This window comes from Toxotes jaculatrix, chromosome 12 (genome assembly GCF_017976425.1).
Source record: "Toxotes jaculatrix isolate fToxJac2 chromosome 12, fToxJac2.pri, whole genome shotgun sequence".
NCBI lineage: Eukaryota > Metazoa > Chordata > Actinopteri > Toxotidae > Toxotes > Toxotes jaculatrix.
The window spans coordinates 2,833,068-2,855,044 of NC_054405.1; the positions used below are offsets into that span (position 1 = coordinate 2,833,068).

The 21,977-nt window shown below is 44.1% G+C and overlaps 1 protein-coding gene across 3 annotated transcripts in view; it reads left to right on the plus strand.

Annotated features, from left to right (window-relative positions):
* The window catches only part of cblb (Cbl proto-oncogene B, E3 ubiquitin protein ligase), a 45,382-nt gene extending 28,351 nt beyond the window's left edge, over positions 1 to 17,031 (plus strand). For all 3 annotated transcript variants that reach the window (XM_041052111.1, XM_041052110.1, XM_041052112.1), the window contains exons 7-19: positions 639 to 776; positions 1,594 to 1,681; positions 2,383 to 2,514; positions 6,543 to 6,743; positions 6,865 to 7,062; positions 7,162 to 7,548; positions 9,567 to 9,658; positions 11,502 to 11,636; positions 11,734 to 11,798; positions 14,651 to 14,746; positions 14,926 to 15,141; positions 15,310 to 15,426; positions 15,824 to 17,031. In XM_041052111.1, coding sequence (XP_040908045.1) covers positions 639 to 776; positions 1,594 to 1,681; positions 2,383 to 2,514; positions 6,543 to 6,743; positions 6,865 to 7,062; positions 7,162 to 7,548; positions 9,567 to 9,658; positions 11,502 to 11,636; positions 11,734 to 11,798; positions 14,651 to 14,746; positions 14,926 to 15,141; positions 15,310 to 15,426; positions 15,824 to 16,077 — 2,119 coding nt within the window. In that variant the 3' untranslated portion in view covers positions 16,078 to 17,031. The remainder of the gene's footprint in view (positions 1 to 638; positions 777 to 1,593; positions 1,682 to 2,382; positions 2,515 to 6,542; positions 6,744 to 6,864; positions 7,063 to 7,161; positions 7,549 to 9,566; positions 9,659 to 11,501; positions 11,637 to 11,733; positions 11,799 to 14,650; positions 14,747 to 14,925; positions 15,142 to 15,309; positions 15,427 to 15,823) is intronic.
* Positions 17,032 to 21,977: the final 4,946 nt, after the last annotated feature.

Genomic DNA, 21,977 nt, shown 5'->3' on the forward strand with positions numbered 1-21,977 from the left:
TATTTATAGATACACATTTAGGAGGGCTTGAAATAATCATATTATATAAGTTATCATTATAGAATTATAATTATGAAAAATATAATTATTATTATAAAATAAACAGCATTACATGAGATGTATTTTTCAAACACGTAAAACAAAAAATTCATTTCATTCATTTTTCATTACAGCTTGACAGGAATCATCAATTTAGACAGTAGAAAAAAATATCTCTCATTGGGTTTTATTTGGTTTTTTTTTTTGTGTGTAATATTATTTTATATTTATTTCTAATTTATGTTCTGTGTTGTTGTGTGTGTTTTCCTCTTGAGCTGTGTCATTTGTCCAGTTTAGCTTGAGTCACTGCAAACTAGCAATTACAATGTCAACTTCAATACGATGAAGAAAATCCACAAAAACTCTACGCCGAAAAAATGCAGGACACAAAAAAAGAACATAGAATACATATATGTAAATACTGCTGTATACCTATAGAATAAGGGTGTATAGTAGCTTATGACTTGTCAAAGTTAGATTTGGATGTTATCATTTTTACATGTATTTAACAACCCAACTTTTTTCTGATTAAGAGTAACACCGTTGCTTGTGTTGCACCTCGTGTGTATGACCCATGCTCGTCTGTCCTCCTTTCTCAGTTACATCTTCAGACTGAGTTGTACGCGGCTGGGCCAGTGGGCCATCGGTTACGTGACCAATGACGGCAGCATACTGCAAACCATCCCCCACAACAAGCCGCTGTTCCAGGCCCTCATCGACGGCTACAGGGAGGGCTTGTACGTAACCTATCATACACTCAGACACACACTCTCTCCCTCTCTGGCTCAGTCTCTGTTTGTATATTGATAAGTTGAGCTAAACTCTCCGCTGCGTATGAGCTGTATACAAATGAGAAAGGATTTGCATAGTCTCTTGACAAATCAGATCACAGTGCTTCTTCTCTGAGCAACTTCCTTGATGAAACATTGTGCTCTTTTGTTTTTTGTTTTTTTTCTCAGCAAGACAAGAGGATGTCTTTGAGCTTCAGTTCGTTCTGCGGGGCCATCTGTTTCTATCATACCTGATAATCTGACAGGCCCCCAGACAAATAAAACACGCTTCCTTCCACTTAAGTGCATGGCATCTCTCTTCCTGCAGCCGTCAGTCTGGCTGGCAGAGGCTGTTCAGGGATCGCTGTTTTTTTTTTGTGCAGTCCAGAGGAAGGGGAGGAGGAGGCATGGGGGAACGGAGGGGGGGGGTCCTGTTTGAAGCATTCCCTCTTCATTCCATGTAGAGACATATTACTAACTTACATGGTTTTTATTCAAGATTTGCAGTGATTTTTTTTTTTTTTTTTTTACTTAACATCTGTCAATCATAAATCAGCATCAGTTAAAGTCCATGCAAATCCTTTAAAGTACAGCTAGCACTGTGAGTGCTCTTACTGCTGCTTCTTGTCAGCAGGATTGTTGTTATTTACTCATTCATCTGTTTTGAATATCATAGAAGTCAAAACATACATAACTCTGATAGGATTATTTTGAGCAAATATCTCGCTGTGTGTTTTGAACCGTTGAGCTTGTTTAACCCTCCCCCCCCCCTTCTCATCTGCAGCTACTTGTTCCCTGATGGTCGCAGTTACAACCCTGACCTCACTGGATTATGTGAGCCGACGCCTCATGATCACATCAAAGTGACACAAGTGGGTTTTGTGTGTGTATCTGAAAAACGTGGTCAGGTCATGGAATTTCTTAGGCAGAAGCCCAGTCTTCCTCATGACATTTAAGAGTGTGGAAAATGTTCAGTGATTGAACCTGATCAAATATATGTCAAACCGCTCATAAAATCTAATATGCGTGGGAGTGTTTCAAAAGACATGACTCAAAGCCCCTCCTATACTCTCTAAACCTTGAGAACAACTATATAAAATGTGTAATTAAATTGTCCAATTGTGTGGCTTTTTGCTTGCTTTACTCAGAGACTGCTTTTTGTGCACAGTGAGGCTGAAACTTGCTCTTTTTTTTTTTTTTTCCCACCACATTTTTCCACTCTGAAAACAACCAATGAGGGCACAGCTAGTGTTGTGTTCATCCACTCACGTGCAGTGTTTAATGTCCATTAATGTCTTAGTGACAAAGGGAAACCATCATACCTGAACTGAGATTAAAAAAAAAAAATAAACCTTGAATTATCATTAACCAAGATAATTGAAGGTCGTGGAGTAGCTGTGGATTAGTGACAGGAAGTCCCTGAAAGCATTATGGACTTTGGCATTAAGTCTGTGGTATAGCTGTGTGTGTATGTGTGTGTGTGTGTGTGTGTATTTTGGTGACTTTTTTCCTCATGCGCTGTTTGATCCATGCATCACTCGATGACTAACGGGATTTTGCTCTGCCCGAACAGGAGCAGTATGAGCTGTACTGTGAGATGGGCTCCACCTTCCAGCTCTGTAAGATCTGTGCTGAGAACGACAAAGACGTCAAGATCGAACCCTGCGGCCACCTCATGTGTACTTCCTGTCTTACGGCCTGGCAGGTAACGTAAAGAAAACCGTGAACTACCGTCACAATCTGTTGCCGTTACACATGCACGTGGGACACTGCGGGTTAATAATAGAATATACACATCTTTGTCATCAGCATCATCATCATCATCTGTGTCCCTCTGAAAAACATTCTGCTCAGTTTGGCATGAAAAACACCACGGGCTCACTTGTCAAATTTGAAATCTTATCAAACCAGCTGTATTTTTTTTTTTTTTAGATATATTAGTAGGAACAAGTCTTGGTTGAGGTTAACAAGTGTCTGCATATCAGTGAGAACAGATTACTGAATAATACAAGCAACTTTCAGTGCATGGTGAAAAAACCCCTCCCTCCCTCCCTCCCTCACTCCCTCCCTCCCTCCCTCACTCCCTCCCTCCCTCCCTCCCTCACTCCCTCCCTCACTCCCTCCCTCACTCCCTCCCTCACTTCCTTCCAGTGTCCTTGTGTCCCATCCTAATCAAATTTCCATATATCAGTCATTAGCGGAAGTGAAAACTGAGAGTGTGTGCACACAGTGTGTATTCCAGTGTTTCTGAAAGTGCTTCTGTGCTTCCTGCTGTGCGCTGTTTTTTTTTTTTGTGTGTGTGTGTGTGTGTGTGTGTGTGTGCATCCCATCGTACACAGTCCTACGCTGCCGGCTTCTTTGTGCTTGTGCACTTGTTTGCCTATCAGAAGCTTAGCAAGCCACGTGTGTTTGTAATTACCTTCCCCTACTGAGTCATTAGCATTAAGTCCAGAGACTCTCTCTCTCCTCCTCTCCTTCCTTTCCACCCCCCTCCCATGTTGCAATCAAAAAAAAGATGGCTCTCCAGACATGTACAAGTTCTGCACTGACCTTGGTGTTATTGATCTCTGACAGGGACACACACACACACACGTATTCACTCTGCAGGCCTGGACACAAGCCCAAAAACCTGTCTCGCAATCGCAACTCTGTATTAAGGTTATTGAGAGCTGGCTGAAAGTGCATTTGTTCTGACTCTCCGAGGGGTTGCATATTAAAAACATATAGACCTGCGTCGGTGTTCGAACACGCGTGGAATTGTTCAGCTTTCTGCAAGTGAAACCCAGAAACCAAGAAACTGCAGTCATTCTGTTTTCTGACGGAAATGGTTTCCAGTAGAGACAAACAGCAAGCCTTGCATTAATTATCTTTTTTTTTTTTTGTTTTCTATTAGTAGTGCTCATCTACTTGGCAGTGGAGCGTTTGCGAGGGAGGACCTGGAAAATGATTCAGAGGACTGTGAATGCAGGTTTTATACACCGAGTTGAGTGCACTCTGTTTTTCAGTCAGTCAGCGCTATAATAGTTTCCATTTATCGTGAGCGTTTTGTTTGAGTCATCTTAAAGAGATGATGTCGAAAAAGAAAAGACGGTGAGAGACATTTTACACCATTAGACTGCTTTGCTTACAGTCTCTGTAGATGCAGTGAGCCCGTGCTCTCTGTCACAGGAAGTCATCTTCACTGCTATTTTTATAGGCGTTTTGCTAACCTTGCAAAAAACAAAAAACAAAAACAAAAACAAAAAAACACTCAAATTAAATTATATTTACCCCCCAGATGAGTGAAAGGTCACAGGTCTCCCAACAACACAAACAATGAGTTCCTACAGGGTCTACAAAAGCATTTATTAGAAGGCGATCTGTGCTCCACACAATGTACGTCCTAACCCTGGTTTAAGTGTCTGGACAGCTTTGTGCAGAAGCACACACACACACACACAACACACACACACTAGTGTTTGGTTTGCTGTTCAGTTCTCAAGAGGTTCGATTTCATGGCTACAAAAGCTGGAGAGGTTTTTCTTAAGTGGCTTTAAGCTTCTGAACGTGGCTGTAGGTTTAGCAAATGAGCGCAGTCTTTCCAGAGCTCCGTCCTGCGCTCTGTAAACAGTGGGATGCGGCAGCACCCACATTTAACAGTGTTTGTCTGTCATACTTCCTGTTATGACAAGTGGATGTGACCACGCCTCCCCCACAATGACAGTAAGTTATTCAGTGGATACATGAGTGGATGCATAGACACTGAGACACTGACAACATCTAGTAGTAGAAAAATATATGTCTATATATATTGATATATATGAGAAACTGTGAGTCAGAGAGAAAGAGGGGGAACCCTCCTACCCTGTGACAGTGAGTAACCCGGCCTCGGCCCGTTCAGGTCACTGACTCAGTGGTGGTTCCCTGACTTTCCTCTCACTCCATGTATTAGTCAGCAAGGGGTGGAACAGTACGCTCTTCACACAGAGCCGGCTGATGACATACGTACCTCCACATCCTGTTTTCTTTATTGGCCATGTTTGATCTCTGCAGTGTATGGGGGCACATGAACATCAGAGGGTTCCCTTCTTCTAGATATTGGTTTTATCCTAAATCAAAGCAGCGAGGACTCAGAATGATTCACAGGGGGCTTTTCCGTGTCTTGGTTTTACCAGAGTGTAGGTTTCATCAGATCTGACTGCGAGTGGTTTGTGTGTCTTACTATTGATTGTATCAGTGTGAGTTTTATACTTTGTTTCCACAAAGTATAAAGTCAGCATTGTCCAGAGTGATGCAGACATTTCTTTTCAGAGAGCCTGGCTGCCTTTGGTAATTATTTCATTTAGTTCTATAAAGCATTTATTTGGTAACTTTCACATCGAAAGACATTTAGACTGAAACTGGTTCACCCAACATGAAATTTGGTTAGAAAGCTGCTCTCATCAATACATTTCTGTTAATGATGGATAATGTGGGAAAGGTGAACCCACAGAGGATGATCGCCTGACTCGGCAGCGATCCTCAGCTCTAGTTAAGCAGCAGCAGCAGCATCATGGAGCATTTAGCAGCTAAAGAGCCTGATGCTTTTTTCAGGAGATGGAGACCAAACCAGAGCTAAAAAAAAAAAAAAAAAAAAACATTCATACTTTGTGTACCTAATGTGTAAGTAGGCAGCTGTTTGCAAACACATTCACCATATCAGCTTCATAAAGTGATGATAGATAGTGATCATAGCTTGTGCTGCTGCCCTCTAGTGGCCAAGAAAATAAATAAATACAGGTTCAAGTTTTTAGATTTCAAAGTTACAGTTATCATTTAACTGACTATATTTTAATGTGTCAGGACACCTGTTAAAATACAGTCACATTTAAATTCAGTTGCAACAATGGTTATATGGAAACTAGACATAAAAAGCCTTCACTCCTCAGTCACATTCAGTCCAGTTTTAACCTTGATGTCCAGACTTCTGTAAATCAGGAAATCAGTGTGTGGAGGGTGGACATGTTTTTGAACTGAATTCAATTCACTCCCTTGTCACTTCAAGTTGTGTCCGTTGCTGAACTGTCTGGTTTCTCCCAGCGTCTGTGACCATCGCGCCGTCTCCTCCTCCTCCTCCTCCTCCCTCTGGGCTCCCTTCCTTTTTAACCTCCCACTCCTTCCCCTTCTCCACCCACTCTAATTAGGATTAAGTTTCAAACTTGCCTTTGGTGCCCCCCCCCCCCATATGGCTGCCACAAATGCAGCTTTGTTCTTTGTAAACATTGTCTGCCTTTGATTGTAGTCACTGAGTCAGTGCAGAGAGATGCACTGAAAACCAAAGCCTCTTTTATTATCTTATTTATGACCTCTGTTTGACAGCGGCTGCCATGTGGAATATGTACATGTGGCCAGTGAATGTTGTACAGTTTTCCCTGGAGAAGATCTGCACAAGCATGTGTCCAGTGGACTTTGCCAGAGCCCTTTCATGAATGAGGGGAAGAGCGAATAAGATATAGGGTAGTAATGACGAGCGTAATGTTAACCACGTGTATCCCAGCTGTGTGTGTGTGTGTGCGGCAACGCCCTTCCTGTTCCACAGGCCAATCCTTGACGTTTCCGAAACACTAAAGCAACAAAGCTATTCTCATCACATCATTAGATTTAGAAAGGTCTGTGGGTTACAAATGTTACTACCACACCTGTGTCACAGTGTGTGTGTGTGTGTGCAATGATGTATCCTGTCTCACACACTCTTTTCCCATATATCCGCTCCAGGAATCAGATGGTCAGGGTTGCCCGTTCTGCCGTTGTGAGATCAAAGGCACAGAGCCCATCATCGTGGATCCCTTTGACCCACGAAATGAGGGCACCAAGTGTTTCTTCCTGGACCAGCACAGCTGCCAAATGCTGGAGCTGGAGGACGAGGAAGACCGAGAGGACTGCTTGGTCATGAACGGACTGGCCAGCATCAGGAAGGTAAATCACTGATCTGTTGATGGACAGGCGAAAGGGCTTGAAGAATCACTGGGTGAATAAGACACAAGTGACTGAATCTAATCTAAACGCCCCTTTAAGACTTTGTTTCATGTCCTCTCAGTACTGTGGCGAACGTCAGAACTCGCCCATGGTGTCCCCCAACTCTTCGCCCGTCATCCCGCACAGGAAAGCCCACGGAGGAGGAGACTCCAGTCACTCCGTCCAGCACCTCGGCCTTCCCCCTGTCCCGCCACGACTGGACCTCATCCAGAAAGGTGCCATCCGCTCCCCGTCTGCCAGTCCCACCGGCTCCCCAAAGGTCAGTCGTGGCATTTCCCAAATACAAGGAAAGATGAGTTGCCCTGTATTTCATGTCACATGATCACTAAAGTCAGTGTGTCTCTCTCCACCTCTCCAGTCTTCACCAGGCATGTCCAGGAAGCAAGACAAGCCTCTCCCAGCCCCACCTCCCCCCCAGAGGGACCCACCTCCGCCGCCTCCCCCCGAGCGTCCGCCCCCCATCCCCCCCGAGTCACGCCACTCTTGGCTCTCCAGCCCCTCTTCCTTGTCCTCTTCCGTGTCATCGTCCACTGGCACCCTGTCAGACTCCCCGATGCCCCCCGAGACACGCGGTGCCAAAGACAGCCACTTGGCAGACGCCCATAGGACTGGAGTCGAACACCAGCTCCAGCTGGGCCCTGCCGGCCCCTCCTCCCACCTGAATGGGAGACCGCTCAGCTGTCCCATTGCAGGATTTGGACACAGACACAGAATTGAGGGGGCAGGAAACTCAGAGAACTCCAAGGTAGGGCTCAGCTTTGGTTTGGGAGAAGTTTTTTTTTGGTTTGTTTCTACAGTAAAAGAAAAGAAATGTTTAGCATGAAATTTGCACAGATGTTCATGGTTCCGATGGGATGAATGCTCTGACATCCTCACAGTGTGATTGATTGACGATGCATGCGCTTATCAAAGGCGTAAATGTATAAGAAAGTCGCTGCCGTCGTCGTCTCAGGACCCTGAATCCACATGACACCGAACAGGAAGCAGTTTTTCTTTGTTTACAGCTGCATTCAGTGTCACAGTCTCCACAGAGAAGCTGAAGACACAGTATGCGTGTTTATTTTATACTTTTAAGAACGCGGCCATCCTGTTTGATGACATGTATGTGATTCTCTGATTGACCAGCTGTCCCATGGAAAGAAACAGGCAGGTGAGCTCCACAGCTTGTTAGCAGGGTTAGGGTTCGTTTTTTTTTTTAGACGTGGTTGCTCTTACTAATTTAGAGTCTCTGAAGCATTTAATGGTTTCTCTCCCCTCCTACAGATTTCTGTTATCATTGTTTATTTCATCATGTGGGTTTCTTGGTGCTAATACATTGGAACTGTATTATTCATAGATGCGTATGTGTCTGTAATGTGGTATGAATATAGACTGGAATGACTTATTCTCTCAGATATTCCACCACATATAAACATCTGTGCCCTTTAATAAATGTTCTGTCATTGTCAAGCTTTTTTTTTTTTTTTTTTTTTTTTACAGTTAGGAAGCAGAAAAATCAGACAGTCAGAGAGACACAGGGTCCATTAATGAAAGAAACAGAATCCTAATAGGTGCAGTTTTACAGCAGTTGCTTACATGTATGTGACCTGCTTCAAGCCACATCATTGGTGGTTGTTAAGGGGGTTGAACTTGTGCATCACACCCAGAGGTGTGAACTCCTAATAGATCAGTCGTCTTTAAAGATGATGTCCAGTGACACATGTCTCACACTGACAGCAGGAAGCAAAGTGCAAAGCACTGGTAGTGAATGAAACATATTTGTCCTTAACGTCTTTTCTTTTTTTTTTTTTGTACCTGCTGCTCTTCATTGATTTATAGCATCCAGAGTGGTTTCTTTCTGTCTGTGAGTGTGTGACTGCAGATGTGTGGTCCACACAGGTTAAATAGAGCAGCCCCCCCCCCCCCCTTCTGCTTTTCTATAACTGCCCACAGCACAGTGTGGACCATTGTTCATGAGGTAAAGTACCTGAATGTGCACTCTGTTCATGAAAGTCAGAAGCTTAATGAGTTTACACTCGTGGTTATTCTGATCTTTCTGTGCTTGGTTACAGAGTGTGATACGCTTGTTCATGAGTAGAGAGAGACAACGGTGGAAAGTTTAATGATTCACATGGTCTTTTTATACACACACACACTCAGGCACACACAGCTGATCTCTCCCTCCAGAGACGCTCTTTGATCACGCAGTGCCTCCAGTTGCAGTGTGGAGGAGCATTGTCACTTTTGGTGATGTTCAGGAAGTGGATGTGGTTATTTGCATGCTTTTTGTCTGCCGTACAGAGCTCAAGCTCTCAGTTCAGCGGCAGGTGCGCTTTGCATATGAAATATTACTTCTAAACCGCTGATAGCGAAGGTCACGTTCGGCCCAGGCTTTTCAGAACAAGTCTGATGATAAGGCAGAATTCACAGCTCACGTCTTCCCTGTGACTGCAGAGTCTGTGGATTAGTATTGAGCTTAAATCACAGGAGAGCAGAGGATCTATCCTGAGGTCTGTCATGCATTGCTGCATCACAGTCCTCCTCAGCAGCACTGCTGTCTACATGCAGAGCTCGTCACAGTGTAGATATCTAGACTCTACCGCTAACTCTCCAGACAGTGATTCATCCTGCTCAGAGCACCGCTGGCTGATGACTGGACAATGAAAACCTTTATTTCAAATATATCAGCTTTTCATAAACAAGTCATTTACACATACATTGTTTTTCAACCCCCACTTTCTTTCCTCTTGATCCTCTTGTGTGTGTGTGTGTGTGTCTGTGCAGCCCTTCTCTAACGGCATTCAAGTCAGCGACGAGTACGACGTCCTTCCCTCGCGGCTCTCGCCGACTCAGTCCACACTCGCCAGTAGCCACAAGTGAGTATTACAAACACACACATTCACACACAATGGGATCATTTATCCAGCAAGTTACGGACAACCACTTTCCCTGGAAATACAGCGGAAAAGTTTGGGCAGTATTGAAATGAGAAATGTGTTAGTGTGGGTAGATAAGATTCCAGTAACACATTAACCTGTGAGCTCCCTGTGAGTTAATGGGGTTTTTTTTTTTTGTAGTACCTCTTCTATCTTACCTCCTGTATCAGACATGTGCAGTGTCGTCTGGCCGCTGAGCTGAGTGGACAGTCTTAGAGCAGACTTTGGGGAGAGCACTAACAAAATTGGGCTCGTTTTTAACCTTATCTTAAAACGAGCTTCACTGCGTGTTAAAGCTGCTTCTCCTGTACAAGCAGGTATCACTTCCCTTTGGTCTTGAAGCTCTGTCGCCTGAGTCTGCTCCTTTCTTTTCTCCTTGGTTTCAGACTCTGGGACTTTATACCAGTGTGAGGTCTGGTAGCCTCGGGGGGGGGGGGGGGGCCTGGCTATAGAGACAGCTTTGAAAAATGATGGCTGAACATCTAATAGCCTTTTAGCTGCAGCCCCGGATTAGATTAGGCCTCTCTCTGTGTATCAGGCTGTAGTGGAGGCAGGGGATAGAGCTGCCACTTCTGATGAAGCTTGAGCTGAAAGAGGAAGCTCTGCTCCTACTGAAAACAATTTAGTGTTGTAAAATATTGTGGGGGCTGTTAGAGTAATACACACACACACACACTTCCCTAACACATGATACCGCAGCTGACTCGCACACATAAGCTCTGCAAGGATAGGTTACATTCACAGGACCACTTACTCACACGCACATTTTTATATAGATATAGTAAAAATATATATATCAAAGTCCCTGCATCAATCGTGGAGGACAGTTCCTCCACTGCTGCTGTGTTTAATCATTACCCACACCTTACTGTACACTGTAACACATGCAGTGGGTAAACACAGCGAACAAGGGGCGGAGCCAGCTGATAAGAGGTGCCGCATATTTTCACATCACTTGTTCTGGGATCATTCAGAGCACGGTGATTATGGCCCCGATGCTCTACACGCGATACACGTCATGAGTTACTGTTCGGCTCAGTGGTTCCTCAGCCGTGATGAGAGAGGTGAGATGTTTCTCACATTCACAGCAGGACATGACAGCACACACACACACACACACACACACACACTCTTCAGTCCTCAGGCCTCAGCTTCCCAAACATTTCCCCCGCAGACACACATTTCATTTCTAATGAACAGTAAATGATCTTTCAATGTGTTTCTGATATTTTCCATCAAAGTGAAGACTGCTTGTTTTTCCGATGCACAGAAAAAGGCTGTGAGCGTTTTATTGTGACACACACACTCACACACACACACACACAGTCTTTTGATGTGGGGAGAAATTAAAGAGAGCACAAGCTGTAGGTCTGACTCCACTGACAGACCATTCCTCAACATGTCCTTTCATGTACCCCACTCTCTGCTCCGGGATACATGAAAGGACAAGTTGAGGAATCATCTCACTCAAATGTGATGTCGGGAACGGCTGTAAGACGCTGACTGGTCCTACACTGATGGACGTCTGTGTGTCCCCACAACAAGCAGCTAAGACCTGTCTGTAAAGCCCTGAGAGTGTGGGTGTTAATCTGAGACTGTGAAGAGTCGACATGTGTCATGTTTCATGACTCTTTACAGTGACGAATCCTGTACCTGGAAAAGTCAGCAGAGCTTTGAAGCTGGTAGCTGTCCTCTCATTAGCTGTGGCTGTGTTTCTGTTGTGTTTTTGACATGTTTGATGTCAGTGATAGTGAGCGACACTAACCAACCACTGTCTTCACAGACCCTCCAACCCTTTCAGCAGTCCTGTGTTAGACCGACAGCAGAGGGCGATGGAGCGGGTGGAGGATGACTATCAGATCCCTTCATCCAACCTCTGCCTGAGCCAGACTCCAGTCTGCATCTCTGTACCCAGCAGGTACCGACCTTCTCTCAGTGCGTTTAAGTTACCACGGTTACAAAAGCGTTGATGCTTTCAGAGTTTGTGTAGCAAAAAGTTTTCCTCTCTCACCCAGGCACTTGGAGAACGGCTCCCCAGAGCCCTCCAGTGAGGAGAGGAAGCCACAGCCCCCTGAACCTGGTAAGTCCTGAGACCAGCAGAGAGGACTGAAACATCCCACATTACCTGTAGAAACTGTTGGGACACTTTTGAAATCCACTATTGAGTCTTAAAATGTTCTGCTGCTGAGTGTCAACATAAGAAAGAGGCAGCAGGTAAGAATTCTTTTTGTAAGCTGAATGTTCGGTGCTCTGTTCGCTGAAAAAAATGTTTTGTTGAATTTACTCAATTTTAATGTTGAAAGTGGTTGCACGCAATACACTCATCTAAATCTAGACATATTTTTTTAAGTTGACTGTACTTTGTATTTTTGAGTAATTTCAAATAAATTATGTAAGCAGTTTCAGCACAAAAATTCGGAGTAGTTGTTACTCTGATTTCCTTAGGAATTCTAACTAAACCCATGTTTAATTTACTTACATTCATTATGTAATTCATATATTGTGGTTAACTAATTTGTTATTGTGCTTTAAATTAAATTGTTTTATTCTGCATGCTGCATATCGCCTCACAGCAAGAGGGCTCCAGGTTCGAACCCCGGTCTGGGCCCTTCTGTGTGGAGTTTGCATGTTCTCCCTGTGCCTGCCTGGGTTCTTTCCAGGTACTCCGGCTTCCTCCCACAATCCCAAAAACATGCATGGGTTAGGTTAATTGGCTACTTTAAATTGCCCGTAGGTGTGAGTGTGCGCGTGTGTGGTTGTCTGTCTTTGTGTGTCAGCCCTGCGATTGGCTGGCGACCAGTCCAGGGTGTACCCTGCCTCTCGCCCATAGTCAGCTGGGATAGGCTCCAGCTCCCCCACAACCCTGACAAGAGGATTAAGCGGTAGAAAATGAATGAATGAATTCTGCATTTGTGAAATATGTTAATTAAATTCACAATTTTATTTAAAACAATCAAAATGCATATGTAGATGTGGGGGTGGCCGAGAAACCCTGTATACAACAATGGGTTGTGGCAGACTGGAGCAATTCCCAATTCCATTTTATTTGACAAAATTAGAATCTTGTTCAAAAACTTCACAGTTAAAAAATGCACATTGGGCCAACCAGAAAGATAAAAGTAAGCAAAAAAGGGGGAAAAATTTCTCAAGAGCACTTCTCAAGAAGAATCAAAATAATACACATCAAAAGACTGCCTTTCTGGTTATACCCTTAAAGCAGAGGTGTCCAAACTGTTCCACAAAGGGCCGTGTGGCTGCAGGTTTTTGTTCCAACCAATCAAGAGCACACAGTTTGACCAATCAGCTGTCTGAAGTCTGAGATCAGTTGATTAAATGAGTCAAGTCTGGTGTGCTGCTGCTTGGTTGGAACACAAACCACAGCCTCCTCACTTTTATACTGGTGGACTGCACCTTCTTAAGAAATCGATATCAATTATCTCTTCCAGCACACTTACAATAATCCCAATATTAAATAAGAAATTATCAAGTAGAATTTCAGTTAAACTTACTTTGAAAACACATATTTCTTTTTAAACAAGATACTTATACAGGTCATTTCACCACAAAAGACAAAACACCCCTCCCACTCTACCACACTTGGTTTCTTCCTCTGTGTGAACCCCCCTATTTAACCAAATGGACTGCTCCAGTTCAGGTTTGGCTGTTCCTGGTCTGACACAGAAAGAAGTGCAACAAAGGAGACAGTAGTGATGAGATGATGATACCTCAAGGAGTGTATTGACACATGACCCAAACTGTGTTGGCACTGTATTGACACCATGTTGGTCACCCAATAGTGACCTCTGCAGTGGTTCTAAAATCATTGCAGGTAAACAAAATGAAAATAAGATGGAAAAGCTTACATCAGGGGTGTCCAAACTGTTCCACAAAGGGCCGTGTGGCTGAAACCAAGCAGCAGCAGCACACCAGACTTGACTCATTTAATCAACTGATCTCAGTCTTCAGACAGCTGATTGGTCAAACTGTGTGCTCTTGATTGCTTGGAACAAAAATGTGCAGCCACACGGCCCTTTGTTTGGACACCTCTGGCTTACATGCTGCAAACCTACAATAAAATAAATAGTTAATTTATCTGATAACATTTCAAACCTCTTACAGAAAATAATAGACACATATTTCCATAAAAACTAACAGTAAACAATGCCCTGGAGAAAAAGATTTACCTTATTTGCCGTCAAAAGATGATTCCAAAATGATTCCAGACTGGGGAAAACTACTTCTTACACAGCAGCAGCAAACACAGTTTCATCTCCATTCAACAAATCCACAACAATACATGTCAATGCAGTTTGTTTCTTTATAAACACAATTTGGCGCGGCACATCCAAACGACACACTTCCTGTATCGGTCACATGATTTTTTTCTTTAGGTGAAACACGCACCAATACGGGGTTTCACTCTTGTGCGCTCGGCACAGTGCTGACGCACCAGTGTTGTTCGTCCCACCACTAGGAGACAGGTGAACTCCAGTCTGCCACACCTCACTGTTGTATACCGGGTTTCTCAGCCACCCTCACATCTACATATGCATTTTGATTGTTTTAAATAAAACTGTGAATTGAATTAAAATGTTTTACATAATGTAGAATAAGGCAATTTAATTTAACTTAAAGCACAATAACAAATTAGGTAACCAAAATATAATGAATTTAAGTAAATTAAACATGGGTTTAGTTAGAATTACTAAGGAAATACCAAAAAGTAACAAATACTCAGACTTTTTGTGCTGAAACTGCTTATATAATTTATTTGAAATGACTAGTACAGTCAACTTAAAAAATATGTCTAGATTTAGATGAATGTATTGCGTGCAACCACTTCTCAATTCAACGAAAACATTTTTTTCAGTGTTGGTGCAGCTGTTCACAGCTCGGGCTGCTCTGTGTTGAACTCTTGCTTGTGTTCTTCAGTCAGGGGGTCGGGCCCAGGGGCAGCACTCGGCGCCGTCTGCCCCTTCAGTACCAACGCGTCACCTTCCGACTACGACATTCTGCTCCCCCCTCAAGGTAGCCTACCCCAACCAGAACACACCAACCCATCAACTTTACAGGCAGATTATTAGAAAATCATAAGATAAATAAGAAACAAATCTCGAAAAGCTTCAGACGCTGCAGTCTGCTTCCTCCTTGTGGTCTTTGTATAGACTGTGAGCTCAGTCTTGTCCGTGTCCTGTGTTGCGTTTCAGCATTAGAAGACCCCTTCAACAGCCGGCCTCCATCCCAGCCTCCTCCTCCTCCTCCTCCCCTGCCTCCTCCGCCGGCGCGACACAGCTTTATTGACCTCTCCTCCTCTTCAGCGTCCTCATCCTGCAGCTCGTCCACGTCCTCCTCCTCCTCCTCCTCTGTCATCACCCGACCACACAGGCCCTCCTCTGGACACGAGCACTTGTTACTGACCCCAGGTGAGCCGGAAAACGTACAGCATTTCATTTCCAAATCAGAGTTAAAGATAGTGTGTAAGTGTATTGTTCTCAGTGACTTGTGGAAGATGTAACACACACACACACACACACACACACACTTTGTTGCCTGGTCATTGACCTGATCTCTGCATGCCATCTGCGCTGTAGACACGGTGTTGGACATGCTGAACAGTGCTGCTCCTCTGCCTCCAGTCAGAAGACACACAGAAAACATTAAAGGCTCCAGAGCCTGCCTGGAGTACGACCACTTACCGGGGAGCCAAGGTAGGCTGACGACCACATGCACACGGGTCTTTGTGAGGGTGTAACCTTCACCAGAATACATATATAGGAATATATAGTTCTTATATAGATATGACTGCTTGTTTCTCTGGGTGTTAGACCAAAACAAAAGATTAAAAAAAATCTTGTACCCGAGGAATTAAGGTCCTCAAACAAACAAAACTGAAAGTCCTGAGCAGCTCTCTCAGTGATAACTGTAGGACGTGCTGTCTGAAACAGCTTCATTATGTTTTATTTTATAAAAATGTCCACATTTTAGCATCTCTGGTGTCCCATAATGCAGCAAGACATCAAAGACAAATAGTTTGTACAATCTTTACTCAGTGACAGCAGAGTTTAGTCTCCGCTGACGTGATTTCCCTCCTTTTCTCCCTCTAAGTATCGATGGAGTGTTTGCAGGCACCTGCCAGGCCACCCAAGCCTCTGCCCAGGAAGATCCCTCCAGACATCCACCCAGGCAAACCCCACGGCACGGAGCCGGAGACCTCGGACGCCAAGATCGCCAAGCTGATGGGGGAGGGCTACTCCTTCGATGACGTGAAGCGGGCGCTGACCATCGCTCAGTACAAAGTGGACGTGGCCCGAAACATCCTGAGAGAGTTTGCCTTAGTGGCCCCGAGGCTGAACCTGTAATCGCAGAGACAGCAGAGAGGGGAGCACAACACTGAAGCTGTGCCTCTGAATGGTGACTGAATTTAAAAAAAAAAAAAAAAAAGGGCTTCTTCATTCTGCTTGGCCTCAGAAAAAAAAAATAAACCTATGATCAACAGAAACAAAGAAACATTTTAAGGAGGGCTTGCCTTTTGTTGCCGAACAGAGATGACGACGCACAACAGAGTGGCTAAAACCAAATCATGGCAGAATCAAAACAAAAACAAAAAAAAAAAAGGGAGAAAAGACTGTGATGTCTGTGAATGATTTAAACCTGTGAAAGAAAAAAACAAAACAAAAAAAACCCAACCAGGCTTGTTGTTGTTGTTGTTGTTTACAGTGAGCTTTGCCAGTGCTGGCCTCTGGTTTTCCAATGCTCCTGTTGGTCTCGGGGCTCAGACTGTAACGCCTGTTTTAAAAGCCCTGATCCTGCTACTGCTGCTGCTACTGTTCCTTTCTCATCCCGCCACCCTCCACACTTTATTTTGAAGGGCTTGCTTTTTTTTTTTTTTCAGAAGAGCGAGATGTTTCCAGCTCTTTTGCTCAGCCCACTCTAAGACAACATTTTTATTTACAACCAGTGGGGGGAGCCAGACTCCACTGTTTCTCTAACTCTTGATTTCCTTTCTGTCTTCTGTGACGGTGTCTCCTGCTTCACCTTCATCGTCCTCTTCCTCCCTTTGTGTGTGTTGCCCGTTAGAGAAAACTCCAGCGTTCCGGCCCAGAGTCTGACTGACTGGGTGGGTCTTAGCTAAGCCTGGTGAGTCGGGGAAGCAGTCAGATGGAGTCAGAGGAAGCCTTATCTTTTATCGAGTCACTCGTTTCCCCAAAGACCTGGAGGAAAGTGAACGACAGCTCCAGAGGAGAACTCCTCTCAGACCTGCTATCTGATTTTGACCAGAAGAGTGCAGTGATGACCAGAGGATGAATCAGCTGAGGCCTTTTTTTTTTTTTTTTTTTTTTTTAATGACGTTCTTCGTGTGAGGACAGTGAGGCTATGAATGTATTTGTTCTGCATGAGTGAGCCACACCTTTGTACACTCTGAGCTCCTCTCAGGCCCAGTTCAGGCCTTAAGTGATGAAGTGGTTCAGAATGTTCAGTGTTGGTGGAAAATGTCGGATTCTTCCTCAGCGACTCTTCGTCGACACGCCTGCGTCTCACCTCGAGCGTTCAAGATCAGAGGAGCAAACCCAGCGTGTAGGTCAGACGTCGTCTGTTAGAGCCCACAGACGATGCTCGCTCAGCGGCCGTCACGCCGTGGCCTCCCCCCGTCTCCGCTTCAGTTATTCAGTGACCACATTCCCCACCGTGTTTGAGACAGTACACTGCAGAGCATTTCAGCTGTCAGACCAATGAGATGCAGCTTCACTGTGCAGGACAGGTGACGTTAAAACTCCTGCACCTCACAGTCTGGAATCAGCTGTGTTTCTCCCTATAATGACTGTAAGAGATCTCATCTATGCATAATGTTAAAGCAGTGCTGTGCTGAATGAAAGGCGGATCTGGATCTGGATCTGTGTTAGACCTGTTAGGGCTCTGTTTACATGGACGATAAAACTCAGCTTTTGTTTTCACACCAATTTCAGTCTTTTCATTTCATCCGGGGCTTCGGTTTATTTGGCCTTTGTTGTAATCATCAGACTAACTGTTGATCCAGATTATCTTCTTCCTCTAAGCTGGGGGGGGGGGTTGTTTCTTTCCGTCTCTGATGCTCGGTTTCCAGATCTCTGTGGATCGTTGTTCCCACTGATGGAAATAATGGCCAGAACTACAGGACTCCCTCACTGTACACGGAAAACAGACCAAACTGTCCTTTAAAGTCCAGCATTAAACCTGCTACATGTGGAAAATGAAATGTGATGACTGTCAGGACACCTGGTTGTGGGGTTTTTGATGTGACGTGTCATCCTGAGTCCTGTATGTGAGGACTGCACCTTGACTGCGTAGCGTCTGGGTCTGTACGCGTTCTTGTTTGTGAGCAAACAGGAAGAGGAAGTCAGCCAGGTCCCCGCCGTCTGTTTCAGATGCCTTCGTTGCTGTGAGTCAGTCCAATCTGTAGCCGGGGACGAGCAGAATGGACACACGGGCACACACAACACTCTCTCATCCTTTTTTTTTTTTTTTTAATTACGTACTATCAGAAATCAAATTTGGAAGTTGTGTAGTGGTTGTGTTAACAGAGGGTTTTAAACTGTTGATTGATTCAGGTCCTCTGTGACTGAGGCTCCTCACACTGCAGATAACACACACACACACACACACACACACACAAGCTGTAAATAAACCCGGCATTTTAAACAGGTTTCCCATAATTACAGTCTGATCTTATGAGGGTCTCTTCACCCTGGGTCCACATTTACATACTTCTGGGAACAAACCAGGTTACCATAGCAACCAGGTGAACAAAGGTTGCTGTGTAAACATTAGCCATACGATGGTGTGTGATGGAGACCAAATAGCCATTAGTGAATGTGCTCTTAAAGTCTGCGCCATGGGAGGGACCTGGTTGCTTTTAATATGTGGGTCCTGTGGTCAGTGTAACAGATAACAGACGTGGACTGACCCCCCTCACTAACCCACCACCCATCCCACCACCAGCCCTTCCTGACTTTTTTTTTCGAGGAGCACTTTAAAGGGGAACACCACTGCATTTTTTTAACAACGTACAGACGTTAATATTAGAGGCCTGAGACAGAGGACGTCCACGGAGAGTGAGAGACAGTGGGGACAGGGAGCTGTGATCTGTTATCACCTGCGGTACAGTTTCCCAGCATTGTGCTGTATGTTTATGCAGCACAGCCATAAAAGTATGTCAGCTAAACAAAAAAAAACACACACATATAGAAATGTATAATTAGCACTTAGTCATCAGCTAAGCAGCTTTACCTTCTGCCCTGACAATGGGAGAGATGAACAATCCGGACTTGACTTACATCCTTAGGATGATCATGTTGTGGCGGTGCTATATGTACTGAAGCAGAAAATGTTCTCTGCTCCTCAGAGAGAAATCAGCCAGATTCACAGATTTCGTTCATGTCTGGTTTGTTACTGAGCCTCCACACACACAGACATCAGAAACTCACAGTGAGGATCAGTGGCATTCCCCTTTAACTTAATTTTTGCACTGGTCTTTTTATTTTATTTTATTTTATTTTTTTTTTTGTAATCTTTATTTTCTCAGACTTGAACGGCTCCGAGCTCAGAATTGTGCATTCCATTGGACTCCCTAGTAAAAGGGGGGGTAAGTGGCCTTAGGTTGCAAAGGGCAGTCTTTATTTTCTAATTCCATATTCATTGTAATGTGTAACTAAAATGTGTTGATATTATGTAAAGCATAGAGTAATGTGCAATTAATTTATACGTTATTATTGCTTCTTTTCTTGATGTGTTATTTTCATGGATAAGTAAATAAAAAGTCACAATCCCTTTGTTTTGTTTAATGCTTTGTGTGTGTGTGTTTCCTGTTCCTTTATAAATAAAGCACATTTCTTTGAGCCAGAGGCTGCAAAATACTATAGAAATAAAAAAAAAAAAAAACAATTAAAAAAAAAAAAAAAAAAACCCTCAGCGGTAATTAAAACTTGAGGGAGCCTCGCTCTGCCCGAAGGCTGCTGAACTCAGATCAGGGGAAAGCTGTCTGACTGGCTGATCTGATGGAAGGTATTTGAATGTAACAGGAAGTTCTAACTGTCCCACAGTCAGTGAACAGTCACCAGACACCAGAGGTGCCTGCGGTGCTTCGTGCTGCTGTGTTCATACCCGCTGCAGGTCTTTTATACTGTGTTCCTCTGACACGTTCACTCATCACCATCAAACCACACACTGTACTTTAGTATGACTCAGTCCCACTTCAGCAAGAAACAATGAGCTCGTGGCCAAGTACAGAATACCAGCTGCTTTATGCTTTAACCTGAGTTCACTCGGGTTCAGCTGCTTCAGGAGTTTCTTTGTTTTCTTCAGGTGAGCAGTTAAATATTCATGTACAGTGTGAACGGTCTCTTATGGCCACCAAGTTCATGAATATTCATAAAGGTGGAAGTGGTATATTAATGTTTGCAGAGAACAATGCATTCATATATTACCCCCCCACCTCTTTTCCCAGCATGCACTGCACCGTGGGACATGACACTGAGTTAAACAGCAGTTAAACACACGATTTGTTGAAATACTTCACATAAACTCAAATATAATCGGAATCATTCTTTAGTAAGATTAAAGGGTTAAGATACTTAAAGGTGGCAGTGGGGGGACGGGGGGGGGGGGGGGGGGGGGTGTCTTTGGCAGGTCAGGTGGTTTCAGTAAATCTCATTTTGGAGTGAAAATGGATGAAGATTCAAAATATTACAAAAAAAAAAAAAAATTCAAATGAAAAAACATTACACCTCCAACACGATGCTCAGAAGCTGAAGTGAGGAAACAGAATCTCTTAATTCCTCTCGCTCTTAACACACTTTGGCATATTTTGTTTGTTCAAGGCATCATCACGGATTTGTTCCACAACGCACTATTAGCTAATGCAAATGCCTTGGACAGTACATTTGGTTTGAAATGCCAATACCGAGAGGTTTTTTTGTTTGTTTGTTTTTTTTTTTTTTTTTTTTTTTTTCATCCTCACTGAGCCAACCTGAATCATCCAGGGAATGTGTCTCAAAATAACTGCCTCCCGGGGCTGCTGGGTTTCTCCGTCTGTATTTTTACCCAACGTCTTAGAATTTACACGCAGAGGATGCTGGGGGCTTAAGCTCAAGACTCCCCGAAGAAATCAGGGACTCTCAGCGGGAAGCCGAGGAACAACAGCTGATGGAGCTCACATCCTCCCACACTCATCTCAATTGTCCTCCCACAACCTCGCATCTCTCTCTGGGGGCTGGAGTGGCCTGCAGTGGGCACAAACAAAGTCACATTGTCATCATCACCACACAGCAAAGCTGCTAATTAGCAGAGAGATCAGCAGGAGAAAGACTGGAGTGATGTTACAGCTGTGTCATTTGTTTCTCTTCGTGTTGGACTTTAAGTGGTTCTCTGGTCTGAGGCGGGCGACAAAAAGGGGAAACGAATCAGCCTCCGGGACTGTCTCCTATCGACAGTGGTCCTGCTGGACACTTGGAGGCTAACTTGGCTCAACTTTAGCAGGAGACACTGTGGTCGCAGGGGTCAGGGGGCCAAAAGCTGAGACCACTCGTGACCCTCTGTGCCAGAGGTCCTGCATGGACGTGAGCAAAATAGTTCCTTGTAAATACAGTTGTTTTCTTCTTCAGCTCTGGTTGTCATGGCAGCTGACTGGTTGAGACTGGTCCTCAGTGTCAGTAATTATGAATGTGTGTGTGTGTGTAACTGCCATGAGTGAAGTTATGGCCATGAAATGCAACCTTAGGCATCACAGTTGGTTTTTAAAGCATAACACACAGGTGATAGAATATAATGCAGTGTAATGTGATGTAATTCGTTGCTGAGCTGTTACATGTTCAGGTGTACATCATGCTTGTCATGACTAGCCCCTAAGGGGGCTTTTTTCTGAACCCTTTTTCTTATGATTGTTTTGAACTCTCTTTTGTGGACATTTTCAGAGTCTTGTTTAGTTTGTTAAGTTCTGTTTACTGTTCCTGTTTTAATTTGAAATCACTGCCCTTGTGTATCTTGTCTTGTTCTATTTCCTGTCTTTGTCTTGTTTCCCACCTTTGTGATTGTCTGCCCCGCCCTAATTGGTTTCACCTGTTGCCCATTGCCTTGTGTATTTAAGTCTCGTCTTTAGCTGTGTTCTGGTCAGTTCGTTCTTGCCTCTCACCTGTATTGTTACTTTGTTTCTGGTTTGATTTTTTTTTTTTTTTGCTCCTTGTTCAATCCTGTTGCCTCACTAGAGTGATTTTGTTTTCACGTTTTG